At 44.0% G+C, this 13,395-nt stretch overlaps 1 protein-coding gene across 1 annotated transcript; it reads right to left on the bottom strand.

The window, feature by feature from the left end:
- Positions 1-4,026: 4,026 nt before the first annotated feature.
- Positions 4,027-12,356, bottom strand: LOC110534852 (solute carrier family 23 member 1). The gene is given in 13 exon segments (XM_036989640.1): positions 4,027-4,833; positions 5,071-5,166; positions 5,366-5,509; positions 6,068-6,197; positions 6,959-7,064; positions 7,212-7,359; positions 7,599-7,755; positions 8,221-8,341; positions 9,720-9,901; positions 11,046-11,113; positions 11,206-11,294; positions 11,469-11,626; positions 12,198-12,356. Coding segments are annotated over 13 exon segments (1,734 nt in total). The 5' UTR covers positions 12,258-12,356; the 3' UTR covers positions 4,027-4,558.
- Between the last annotated feature and the right edge of the window lie 1,039 nt (positions 12,357-13,395).

Here is a 13,395-nt window from a genome sequence, read left to right as displayed (position 1 = left end):
CATTGGCTTCATGGTGAAATCCCTGAGCGGGTTTCCTTCCTGTCTGGCAACTGAGTTAGGAAGGAGGCCTGTATCTTTGTAGTGACTGACTATATTGATACACCATCCAAAGAAATTCAATGTCATTTACCAATAGGTGCAGTTATTTGCGAGGCATTGGAAAAACTCCCCGATCTTTCTGGTTGAATCTGTGTTTGAAATTCACTGCTCGACTGAGGGACCTTACAGATAATTGTATGTGTTACAGAGATGAGGTAGTCGTTCAAAAATCATGTTAAACACTATTATTGCACACAGAGTCCATGCAACTTATTATGTAACTTGTTAAGCACATTTTTACTTACTCAACTAATTTGCCATAACAAAGGGGTTGAATAGTTAATGACTCAAGACATTTCAGCATTTAATTTTTTTAAATTCTATTAATTTGTTTAAAAAAATTCGAGAAACATAATTCCATTTTGATACTATGGGGTATTGTGTGTAGGCCAGTGGAAAAAAATCTAACTTAAAAAAAAAATCTAATTCAGGCTGTATCGCAACATAAAAAGTGGAATTAGTCAATGGGGTATGACTACATTCTGAAAGCACTGTATGTGTTGTTTTGCATCCCTAAAATGCATAGTGTGTTTACCCCTGGTTCCATGAACACTCCTCTTCCCTTTCCTACTGACAATGTGTATTTGTGGGCAGATACCTGATGATCTTCTATTATTTTTATAACGTAAACAAACTGTTTCTTTGTTGTTGGTGGTAACGTTTTTCATGTCTAGTTGTGTAATATAGATAGAACAACACATTCTTAAAAAAAACACAGATTATATTTTTCCAAATTTCAAAGGAGAAATGTAGAAATTCAATTTTTAGTGGTCGATATTTTTTTACACTGAGTGAAATGTTTTCTAAAAATAACAACAAAGTTTGATAGGATCACATTTTCCCTATGACCTGCATAAGCTTTTGTTGTCTTTTCCATCGTACCATTGTTTACTTGAAGAGCGTGACCTGAACAAAGCGAGAGGGCAGCTGTCGTCAGATTACAAACTAATCGCCAGGGAGACCCCAATGGGCGCTATTGACAGAGACTCTGACAGACAAAGGCTCAGAGTAATATGGAAGGGAAATTTAAATTAAAACTCTTTCATGATGTCACAGTGAAATCAATCATGAACAGTCATAAATATACGGATCCTGTGCTTCCTTGATAGATCAATAGATCCTGGCCTCTTGGTTTGCACCTTTTTAGAATCACTTCTAGAGGTCACACCCGTGTCACAGTCTTCCAATCTGTACAATGTCGTTTCATGGTTCAGTCTCAGTTAATAGCACAGTGTCGTTTCATGGTTCAGTCTCAGTTAATAGCACAGTGTCGTTTCATGGTTCAGTCTCAGTTAATAGTACAGTGTCATTTCATGGTTCAGTCTCAGTTAATAGCACAGTGTCGTTTCATGGTTCAGTCTGTCAGATAATAGCACAGTGTCGTTTCATGGTTCAGTCTCTCAGATAATAGCACAGTGTCGTTTCATGGTTCAGTCTCAGTTAATAGCACAGTGTCGTTTCATGGTTCAGTCTGTCAGATAATAGCACAGTGTCGTTTCATGGTTCAGTCTCAGATAATAGCACAGTGTCGTTTCATGGTTCAGTCTCAGTTAATAGTACAGTGTCATTTCATGGTTCAGTCTCAGTTAATAGCACAGTGTCGTTTCATGGTTCAGTCTGTCAGATAATAGCACAGTGTCGTTTCATGGTTCAGTCTCAGATAATAGCACAGTGTCATTTCATGGTTCAGTCTCTCAGATAATAGTACAGTGTCGTTTCATGGTTCAGTCTCTCAGATAATAGCACAGTGTCGTTTCATGGTTCAGTCTCAGATAATAGCACAGTGTCATTTCATGGTTCAGTCTCTCAGATAATAGTACAGTGTCGTTTCATGGTTCAGTCTCTCTCAGTTAATAGTACAGTGTCATTTCATGGTTCAGTCTCAGTTAATAGCACAGTGTTGTTTCATGGTTCAGTCTCAGTTGATAGTACAGTGTCGTTTCATGGTTCAGTCTCAGTTAATAGCACAGTGTCGTTTCATGGTTCAGTCTCAGTTAATAGCACAGTGTCGTTTCATGGTTCAGTCTCAGTTAATAGCACAGTGTCGTTTCATGGTTCAGTCTCAGTTAATAGCACAGTGTCGTTTCATGGTTCAGTCTCAGTTAATAGCACAGTGTCGTTTCATGGTTCAGTCTCAGTTAATAGCACAGTGTCGTTTCATGGTTCAGTCTCTCAGTTAATAGCACAGTGTCGTTTCATGGTTCAGTCTCTCAGTTAATAGCACAGTGTCGTTTCATGGTTTAGTCTCAGTTAATAGCACAGTGTCGTTTCATGGTTTAGTCTCAGTTAATAGCACAGTGTCGTTTCATGGTTCAGTCTCTCAGTTAATAGCACAGTGTCGTTTCATGGTTTAGTCTCAGATAATAGTACAGTGGTGTCGTTTCATGGTTCAGTCTCTCAGTTAATAGCACAGTGTCGTTTCATGGTTCAGTCTCTCAGTTAATAGCACAGTGTCGTTTCATGGTTCAGTCTCTCAGTTAATAGCACAGTGTCGTTTCATGGTTCAGTTTCTCAGATAATAGTACAGTGTCGTTTCATGGTTCAGTCTCTCTCAGTTAATAGCACAGTGTCATTTCATGGTTCAGTCTCAGTTAATAGCACAGTGTCGTTTCATGGTTCAGTCTCATTTAATACTACAGTGTCGTTTCATGGTTCAGTCTCAGATAAGTACAGTGTCGTTTCATGGTTCAGTCTCTCAGTTATTAGCACAGTGTCGTTTCATGGTTCAGTCTCTCAGTTAATAGCACAGTGTCGTTTCATGGTTCAGTCTCAGATAATAGCACAGTGTCATTTCATGGTTCAGTCTCTCAGATAATAGCACAGTGTCGTTTCATGGTTCAGTCTCAGATAATAGCACAGTGTCGTTTCATGGTTCAGTCTCAGTTAATAGCACAGTGTCGTTTCATGGTTCAGTCTCTCAGTTAATAGTAGTGTCGTTTCATGGTTCAGTCTCAGATAATAGCACAGTGTCGTTTCATGGTTCAGTCTCAGATAATAGCACAGTGTCGTTTCATGGTTCAGTCTGTCAGATAATAGCACAGTGTCGTTTCATGGTTCAGTCTCAGTTAATAGCACAGTGTCGTTTCATGGTTCAGTCTGTCAGATAATAGCACAGTGTCGTTTCATGGTTCAGTCTCAGTTAATAGCACAGTGTCGTTTCATGGTTCAGTCTCTCTCAGTTAATAGCACAGTGTCGTTTCATGGTTCAGTCTCAGTTAATAGCACAGTGTCGTTTCATGGTTCAGTCTCTCAGATAATAGTACAGTGGTGTCGTTTCATGGTTCAGTCTCTCTCAGTTAATAGCACAGTGTCGTTTCATGGTTCAGTCTCAGATAATAGCACAGTGTCGTTTCATGGTTCAGTCTCAGTTAATAGCACAGTGTCGTTTCATGGTTCAGTCTCTCAGTTAATAGCACAGTGTCGTTTCATGGTTTAGTCTCAGATAATAGTACAGTGTCGTTTCATGGTTCAGTCTCTCAGTTAATAGCACAGTGTCGTTTCATGGTTTAGTCTCAGATAATAGCACAGTGTCGTTTCATGGTTTAGTCTCAGATAATAGTACAGTGTCGTTTCATGGTTCAGTCTCTCTCAGTTAATAGCACAGTGTCGTTTCATGGTTCAGTCTCTCAGTTAATAGCACAGTGTCGTTTCATGGTTCAGTCTCTCAGTTAATAGCACAGTGTCGTTTCATGGTTCAGTCTCGCAGTTAATAGCACAGTGTCGTTTCATGGTTCAGTCTCTCAGATAATAGCACAGTACAATTACCATGTTAACTTGACATCGAAGCCTGTGGGTTTTCTATCTTACGGCACTTTGTCAAATTGTAAATCAGTTGATAGACTTCTCTACTATCATTCGTCTGTTTTAACATGTTACTGTAACACTTAATAATGTAAACAAACATTTGACAGTCAAAAAAATGAATTCTTTCCTTAATTATCCTTTAGTTTTATATCATGTATGTTTTTGCATAACCTCACGTGTGTTTTGAGTTCAGATCATCAGAAGCGATACACTATCTTTACTTATAATTTTGTACACGATAAAGACTTACTAAATAAACACTGTTAATGTTGTCTCTGCTTCTTCAATACAGTCTACATACAGTACAATAAGGTCAGTATGCATCTGAATACAGGACTCTTTTGTTCTTTAACTTAGAAACAGAATGTTGTAAGGTGGTAGTGGTGAGGAGAAAAATGGGGACAGTAGACAAACTTCCCAAATCAACGTGGTGAGAAATGTGCTCTGGTAAATAACATTCCAGTTTCATAAATGCAACATCGTTATACAACATCGGCATCATTTTTGCCCAGTCAGTGTTCATACTCCCTGTTTCCCAATTGCAGACAGTGCATTTTTTTCAATTACAACTGTAAGTGTCCAAAAACAATATAAACAGCTGTGAAAAATACAGCTCAGTATAAAATGATCTTAAAGATGAATCATTGCAGGGTTACTATACTTTAGTGAAGGCCAAGGTAATTGTTGTGTCCATGCGTAAACTCTCATTCCTCTCTCTTAATTCCTCCTCCATGTTTTCCTGCATGCTGTCCTTCCGTCTGCATCGCACGAAGCCTCGGAAACTGGGGCAGATGGGTAGATAGCGCAGGAAGCTGACTTTCCTAACGCAGCTCATTCCAATAGGGAAGTCATAAGTACGCATGTTCGCTGAGCTTCCCCCCATGCTCTCATCTGCCTTCCAGTGCAGCAGCCCTCTCTCCCTCCTGGTGCCTGTTGAAACCGTACACACATACACATAAACACACACACACACAATGCCACATAAACAAACATTGGTTGTTACAGGCAACGGTTGCGCAAAAATTGAAAGATTGATGTGTCCCATAGTGCTATTGTGGTGTCACATAAACAAACACAACTGATGATCTCTTTGATCAGTGTGTGACAAGGTGACTGGTAGCTCCTGTTAATGAGATGAGGTTTCACATTCTCACACAGCACGCATACCTGGGATGGTGTTATCCAACGTAAACGCCAGGAAGCCTCCAACAAACATCTCCGTGGTCAGGAGCACTGTGAGGATTTGATCCACCTCTGCAACTCCTGAGGAGGGCAATACAATATACATTACCAAATGAATTATCCTAATCATTATTCATAACATCGACATAATAATCCATACTAAAGCTTGATGACAGTCTAACTGTACACACTGTAAACTCTCTAAAGCCACTCCTACACTTCCTCTTAAGATGGAGATGTCTTTTCATATAAGTAAAAACCTTTTCAATGTGCAGCCCACCTGTTTGGATGCAGCCGGGATGCATGTCTAGGTAATTGGGCAACATTAGGCCAAAGAACATGGAGAAGCCGAGGACAAAGAGATTCCTAGAGGAGTTGAGGTCTACACTCTGCAGGTTGGACAAGCCCACAGCCGTGATCATACCTGCAGGGCATAGACACCAACAACAGAGGACTGGATCAGGTTATTATTGTCTTATTGTTACCTGGGTTTCTAGCTTGAGACATACAGTATTTCCTCATCCCTTCTCAAATAGAGGTGAGCTTTCGCTGATCATACTGCCCCCTGGTGGGGTAGAGAGAGACATACAATTCCACAGTGTGCCATCACAGCAGCAAGATTTGTGACCTGTTGCCACAAAAGGGCTACTAGTGAATAACAACCACCATTGTAAATACAACCCATATTTATGTTTATTTATTTTATCTTTTGTACTTTAACCATTTGCACATCGTAACAACACTGTATATATACATAATATGACATTTGAAATGTCTTTATTCTTTTGGAACTTCTCTGAGTGTAATATTTACAGTTCATTTCTATTGTATATTTTACTTTTGTTTATTATCTACTTCACTTGCTTTGGCAATGTTAACACATGTTTCCCATGCCAATAAAGCCCCGTGAATTGAATTGAGTTGAATTGAATTGAGAGATGACGCTGTATGTGAGTTCTCTGTTAGAAGGTCAGTGACTCACCGAACAAGGTGCAGAACATGCCACCTAGAATGGGGTCAGGCAGCGATGCAAAGAGGGCAGTGAATTTCCCCACAGTTCCTAACAGGAACATTATGGCTGCTCCATATTGCACGACCCTCCTGCTTCCCACCTGTGTGTAGAGAGAGACGTTGTACAACGTGACTCCATGTGAACTGTGCAACCTCCGGTATCAGCTCATTGTTTAAATATAATGATTAACATAAAACAGTTCATGTAAAGATGAGCAGACCTTTAGCTAATAATCATGTGCCAATAATAACAATCAAATCAAATCTATTTATATAGCCCTTCGTACATCAGCTGATATCTCAAAGTGCTGTACAGAAACCCAGCCTAAAACCCCAAAACAGCAAGTAATGCATGTGTAGAAGCACGGTGGCTAGGAAAAACTCCCTAGAAAGGCCAGAACCTAGGAAGAAACCTAGAGAGGAACCAGGCTATGTGGGGTGGCCAATCGATTTGCATTGTGACAAAGCACTTGCACTGGAGATCATGTAAATAAGCCTTCATCTGTTTCAAAAATATCATTTTGCCGATTCCAACTCGAACTAGACAGCTTGAGATTACATATCTACATTGGCGTTTTTCATTACATAGATTAAAGACAACATGTCTGAGAACAAGCTGGGGAGGGGCTGACGGGGCCATATTTAGACAGCGTACAACTTATGTCAAATTTACATCAAAAAGTTGAAACGTTTAGCATGTTAGCTAACCCTTTTCCTAACCTTAACCTAATTCTCCTAACCAGCTACGTTAATTCTCCTAACATGCTGCGTAAGTTCTTCCGAACCTGCTACAAAAAGTCAATTTTGTCATAAGCTGTATTCCCATCTAGTCAAAACTAGTTGAGGGGCTAAGCTTCCTTACCTTAGTGATTCCCAGAACTCCAATGTTGGGACTGGAGGAGGTGGAGCCATTTCCTGTACCCAGCAGTCCTGCTATAATACAGCACACCCCCTCTGTGAAGATACCCCTGGTACGGGAAAGACATGACACACACATACGTCAACACAGGGAACTGATGCTTGACAATAAGAAGACATTTAAGAACACAGGTCCCTGTCAGAGCCTTAGGTCCATGTTAGAAGTCTAACCCCCGGTGTAGAAGACTGATGCTCACCTGTTGATGGCATGGACAGGTGGAGGAGGTGCCCCTGAGAGGCGGGCACAGGCGTAATAGTCCCCGATAGACTCTACGATGCCAGCTAGTGTGGCGCTGAACATGCCCAGCACCCCAGCGATGGTCACCGTGGGCAACCCCCACTGACCTATCAGAGACACACAAACACCACACGTCTGAATCCTCCTCCTATGCAGCAAGATGAAAGTCAATGCAAATAGATGACAACTCAGATCATTTCCCCATTTAAAATGATATACAAGGTCATTCTAAAGTGACATATAAATGATCCGTGTCATCTGCTTTCTTCACTTGATCCTTGATCTAGCTCGTGTGTCCAAACTGCCCCCTGTGTGTGAGACAGTGGAGGTAATGCTGGTCTCTTACAGGGTTAGGGGACCCGGAACCAGGGGGAGAGGGTCATGATGTCACCGCGGGCGTCTGTGCGTGCCTTCTGTCCGTACTGGCTGGGGTCACTGGGCAGCACATCGGTCAGAGTCAGGATGTAACATAGCAACCACACCAACATGATGGCCATGATGATCTGAACACAGAAAGAACAGGGGAACAACATAACATGTCATATAACGGAATCATAGGGATTCCGAGACTCCAAGATTCCAAGTTATCATTTTGGACGTGCCTGGTCTGTGTCATATTTCTATTTTATTTTACAGCCATTTCCATCAGAAAGCTAATTCTTGGCATTAACATAACGGTGACTTGATCCCTGTGGTCTGTGTCTGTCTATCACAGTGAGTCATTTCTATAGCCTGACAGTGTCCCCACCACATGTCTAGCAGCACTCACTAAGGCAGTAGCATAGAGAGCACTGCAGTAAAATGTGCCTCAGACTCTCTTATAACCGCTCAAGATTTGTATGACACGATGTGCCGTGAATGATTAGCCTGATTTATTTAACAATAGGTCATACCCCACATGAGAACATCTTATTACTATAGCTTTCTGACATCCCTGTGAGACAGGGGTGTGGTGTGTTGGTTCTAACCGGGAACATCTTAAAGATCTGAACCCTGGCAGTGCTGAAGCCTTTCTTTCTGTTGTAGGAGGGGAGAGGGAAGGACCAGTTCCTCAGATACTGAGCGAACAGCACGATGAGGAAGATGGACCTGGGGAGAGGCAGTGATATTGTTACATCATAACCCAATAAAAGACATGAAACAGGGACAAAGTAATTACGTTAACAGTAAGTTATTAGATTACAAATTGTCCTCGACGTAAGACGATAAAGAGTCTCAAGCCCAAAACAAGGTAAACCATTTAAACAAAAGAAGTGAGGAAGAGCGGTAAGAACAACATACCACACACAATAATACAACTCAGGACAACATAGATGGATCTCAAGTGTCAAATCATGAGAGGAGAGGATCAGATGGAGAGAGGAGAGAGAAACCTGGGAGGATCAGATGGAGAGAGAAACCTGGGAGGATCAGATGGAGAGAGAAACCTGGGAGGATCAGATGGAGAGAGGAGAGAGAAACCTGGGAGGATCAGATGGAGAGAGAAACCTGGGAGGATCAGATGGAGAGAGAAACCTGGGAGGATCAGATGGAGAGAGGAGAGAGAAACCTGGGAGGATCAGATGGAGAGAGGAGAGAGAAACCTGGGAGGATCAGATGGAGAGGAGAGAGGAACCTGGGAGGATCAGATGGAGAGAGGAGAGAGAAACCTGGGAGGATCAGATGGAGAGAGGAGAGAGAAACCTGGGAGGATCAGATGGAGAGAGGAGAGAGAAACCTGGGAGGATCAGATGGAGAGAGGAGAGAGAAACCTGGGAGGATCAGATGGAGAGAGGAGAGAGAAACCTGGGAGGATCAGATGGAGAGAGGAGAGAGAAACCTGGGAGGATCAGATGGAGAGAGCAGAGAGAAACCTGGGAGGATCAGATGGAGAGAGCAGAGAGAAACCTGGGAGGATCAGATGGAGAGAGGAGAGAGAAACCTGGGAGGATCAGATGGAGAGAGGAGAGAGAAACCTGGGAGGATCAGATGGAGAGAGGAGAGAGAAACCTGGGAGGATCAGATGGAGAGAGAAACCTGGGAGGATCAGATGGAGAGAGGAGAGAGAAACCTGGGAGGATCAGATGGAGAGAGGAGAGAGAAACCTGGGAGGATCAGATGGAGAGAAACCTGGGAGGATCAGATGGAGAGAGGAGAGAGAAACCTGGGAGGATCAGATGGAGAGAGGAGAGAGAAACCTGGGAGGATCAGATGGAGAGAGGAGAGAGAAACCTGGGAGGATCAGATGGAGAGAGCAGAGAGAAACCTGGGAGGATCAGATGGAGAGAGCAGAGAGAAACCTGGGAGAACCAGGTGGAGAGAGGAGAGAGAAACCTGGGAGGATCAGATGGAGAGAGGAGAGAGAAACCTGGGAGGATCAGATGGAGAGAGGAGAGAGAAACCTGGGAGGATCAGATGGAGAGAGGAGAGAGAAACCTGGGAGGAGGATACATTACAGAGAAGAAGCGAGGATGGATTGTGCTCTTACAGTGCTGAGAGGCCCCAGTGAGAACCGGCTCTGTCCCCAGCGGTCTGGAATACAGACAGGCCGATGAGGGACACGGTGGGGGTGACGGTCAGGGGCCCGATGTAGTCCAGCAGGAGACCAGGGAGACCCACCAGCCCGATGACCACCTCAACCACACTGGACGCTATGATGGCACCCTGGATCTACGGGGGGGAGACAGTGGGGAGAGGGTCATGACTGTTATTATCATTAGCTACAGTGGGGCAAAAAAGTATTTAGTCAGCCACCAATTGTGCAAGTTCTCCCACTTAAAAAGATGAGAGAGGCCTGTAATTTCAGAATGGTGTTCTTTAGATGCAACTCAGCATTCTTTGTCCTCCAAACATGACGAGTTGAGTTTTTACCAAAAAATTATATTTTGGTTTCATCTGACCATATGACATTCTCCCAATCTTCTTCTGGATCATCCAAATGCTCTCTAGCAAACTTCAGACGGGCCTGGACATGTACTGGCTTAAGCAGGGGGACACGTCTGGCACTGCAGGATTTGAGTCCCTGGCTGCGTAGTGTGTTACTGATGGTAGGCTTTGTTACTTTGGTCCCAGCTCTCTGCAGGTCATTCACTAGGTCCCCTAGTGAATGAGTGAGATCTTGCGTGGAGCCCCAGATCGAGGGAGATTATCAGTGGTCTTGTATGTCTTCCATTTCCTAATAATTGCTCCCACAGTTGATTTCTTCAAACCAAGCTGCTTACCTGTTGCAGATTCAGTCATCCCAGCCTGATGCAGGTCTACAATTTCTGTTTCTGGTGTCCTTTGACAGCTCTTTGGTCTTGGCCATAGTGGAGTTTGGAGTGTGACCGTTTGAGGTTGTGGACAGGTGTCTTTTATACTGATAACAAACAGGTGCCATTAACAGGTGGAGGACAGAGGAGCCTCTTAAAGAAAAAGTTGCAGGTCTGTGAGAGCCAGAAATCTTGCTTGTTTGTAGGTGACCAAATACTTATTTTCCACCATAATTTGCAAATAAATTCATTAAAAATCCTACAATGTGATTTCCTGGATTATTTTTCTAATTTTGTCTGTCATAGTTGAAGTGTACCTATGATGAAAATTACAGGCCTCTCTCATCTTTTTAAGTGGGAGAACTTACACAATTGGTGGCTGACTAAATACTTTTTTTGCCCCACTGTATGTCTAGGACCACCATTTGACCTGACCCACACAAACCCTGGCTCCTAGTTATGTCTACATGATGTCTCTGATAATGTCAATCAAAGTGAGAGATGCTACAGTTCAAAAAGATGGACCCCAAGATGGAGGCCCAGTGACAAGAGGCAGGAAGTACCTCTCTTATCCTTGGGTGCCAGATGTGTGAGGTGTTCAGAGGAAGACTCCAGTTCCCATAAATCTCCTCTGATGAAAGACAGACACAATAGCACATTAGTGAGGTTCTGTCTTTGATTGGGCCATATTCTTCTGACATAGGATGGGACTGAGTGGTGCACCTTTAGGGGGACATTTCCATCTATCCAGCCCTAAGATGGCTTGGGCAGGGATGAGGAAGGCAAAAGCACTGGCCTGAAAAAGAGGTAACCTAAACATAGAAGATAAAATATGTTACACAATGCATTCCAAAGCATTAGAAGACACGCACATACAGTGGGGCAAAAAAGTATTTAGTCAGCCACCAATTGTGCAAGTTCTCCCACTTAAAAAGATGAGTGAGGCCTGTAATTTAAGACACGCACATACATACACACACACGTACCTGATTCCAAATGTGGTCTGAATGATTGTGGTGATTCCCACGCAGGTGAAGATGGTTCCCACCAGCTGACTGACCGTGTACTGGTCTTGTCCCACACACATGGCCTCCGCCAGCAGGAAGGGCACAGCGATGGTCCCGCTGAAACACGTTAGGTAGTGCTGTGATTAAAGACACAGTGTTAATCACCATGGAGAGAGAGAGGAGGGGTGGGGGGGGGGACAGAGGGAGGGGGGAGAGAGAGTAGGGACAGAGGGAGGGGGAGAGAGAGTAGGAGAGAGAGGGAGGGGGGTGAACAGAGGGAGGGAGGGGGAGAGATACAATTGGGGAAGGAGCGCACAAAAGAGAAGAAGAAACAATTACTGATAGAAAGGTGGAGTGAGAAAACCATTCATGAAAACTAAGTGTGTGAGAGAGAGAGAGAGAGAGAGAGAGAGAGTGTGAGTGAGTGAGTGAGTGTGTGTCAGAGAGTGTGTGTGTGTGTGTGAGAGAGTGTGTCAGAGAGTGTGTGAGAGAGTGTGTGTGTGTGTGAGAGAGTGTGTGTGTGTCAGAGAGTGTGTCAGAGAGTGTGTGAGAGAGTGTGTGTGTGAGAGAGTGTGTGTGTGAGAGAGTTTGTGAGTGTTTGTGAGAGATTGTGAGTGAGTGTGTGAGAGTGTATGTGTGAGAGAGTGTGTGAGAGAATGTGTGAGTGTGTGTGTGAGAGTGTTTGTGAGAGTGTGTGTATTTGTGTACCTGGAGGCCCAGTAGAATGCAGAGGTACCACGGTGGGACATCCTCTATGGTGTAGATCATGTCAGAGCCTGGCTGCTGCTTCCCCTCCTCAGCACCCTGTTCCTGTCTCCCCCCCTCAGAACCCTGCTCCTGTCTCCCCCCCTCAGCACCCTGCTCCTGTCTCCCCCTCACAGCACCCTGCTCCTGTCTCCCCCTCACAGCACCCTGCTCCTGTCTCCCCCCCTCAGCACCCTGCTCCTGTCTCTCCCCCTCAGAACCCTGCTCCTGTCTCCCCCCCTCAGAACCCTGCTCCTGTCTCCCCCCCTCAGAACCCTGCTCCTGTCTCCCCCCCTCAGAACCCTGCTCCTGTCTCCCCCCCTCAGAACCCTGCTGCTCCTCTGTCTGAGTCTGGACATCACAACTCTGAAAGGGAAGACAGAGACATTCACAACTCTGAAAGGGAAGACGGAGACATTCACACATCCAAAGTAACGTTGGGTAACTTGTCATACACAAAGTTTGAAAGTCACATGATGTTCAAAAACGGGGAATATTCGATGACCTCTCAGACATCATGTAAAACACCTTATATGGCACAAGATTGTCACCTACGTGATTTGTCACTGTCCCATACTTTTTATTGAACGAGGCAAGTCCGTTATTAAGAACAAATGTTTATTTACAATGATGGACTACCCCGGCCAAACCCGGACGATGCTGGGCCAATTGTGCACCGCCATATGGGACTATCAATCACGGCCGGTTGTGATACAGCCTGGAATCTAACCAGGGTCTGTAGTGACGCCTCTAGCACTGAGATGCAGTGCCTTAGACCGCTGCGCCACTCGGAAGCCCACCATATGGCCTTGCCTTCTCCACCAAGGCCAACCGTCAGGCACATGACCAACTGGGTGTTACATCTACTTTAATTGACCTACTCTATGAATGATCGACATGGGCCTGGATTACGTTATAACCCAGTAGAGTGTCACCGTCACCATGGCCAGTTGTCATGGTTCTTGGTGTTGACTGTTTTGAAAGATGATGCAAGAGGAGCTCTTCCATGACTAACTCATCAAAGTAGACTGGAGTGACACAGATTTTCCTTCCTAAATCACAGGAATCTAGGTTAATAGCCTCTTGGGTGTTTCAATACATTCCACTGTGAACAAAACATATCACCTTTACATCTTTGTCAGAGAAACAATGTTAGAACTGT

The sequence above is a fragment of the Oncorhynchus mykiss genome, chromosome 10 (assembly GCF_013265735.2).
Source record: "Oncorhynchus mykiss isolate Arlee chromosome 10, USDA_OmykA_1.1, whole genome shotgun sequence".
Lineage (NCBI taxonomy): Eukaryota > Metazoa > Chordata > Actinopteri > Salmoniformes > Salmonidae > Oncorhynchus > Oncorhynchus mykiss.
The sequence above is the reverse complement of the archived record's forward strand: the minus strand, read 5'-3'. Positions and strand labels throughout refer to the sequence as shown.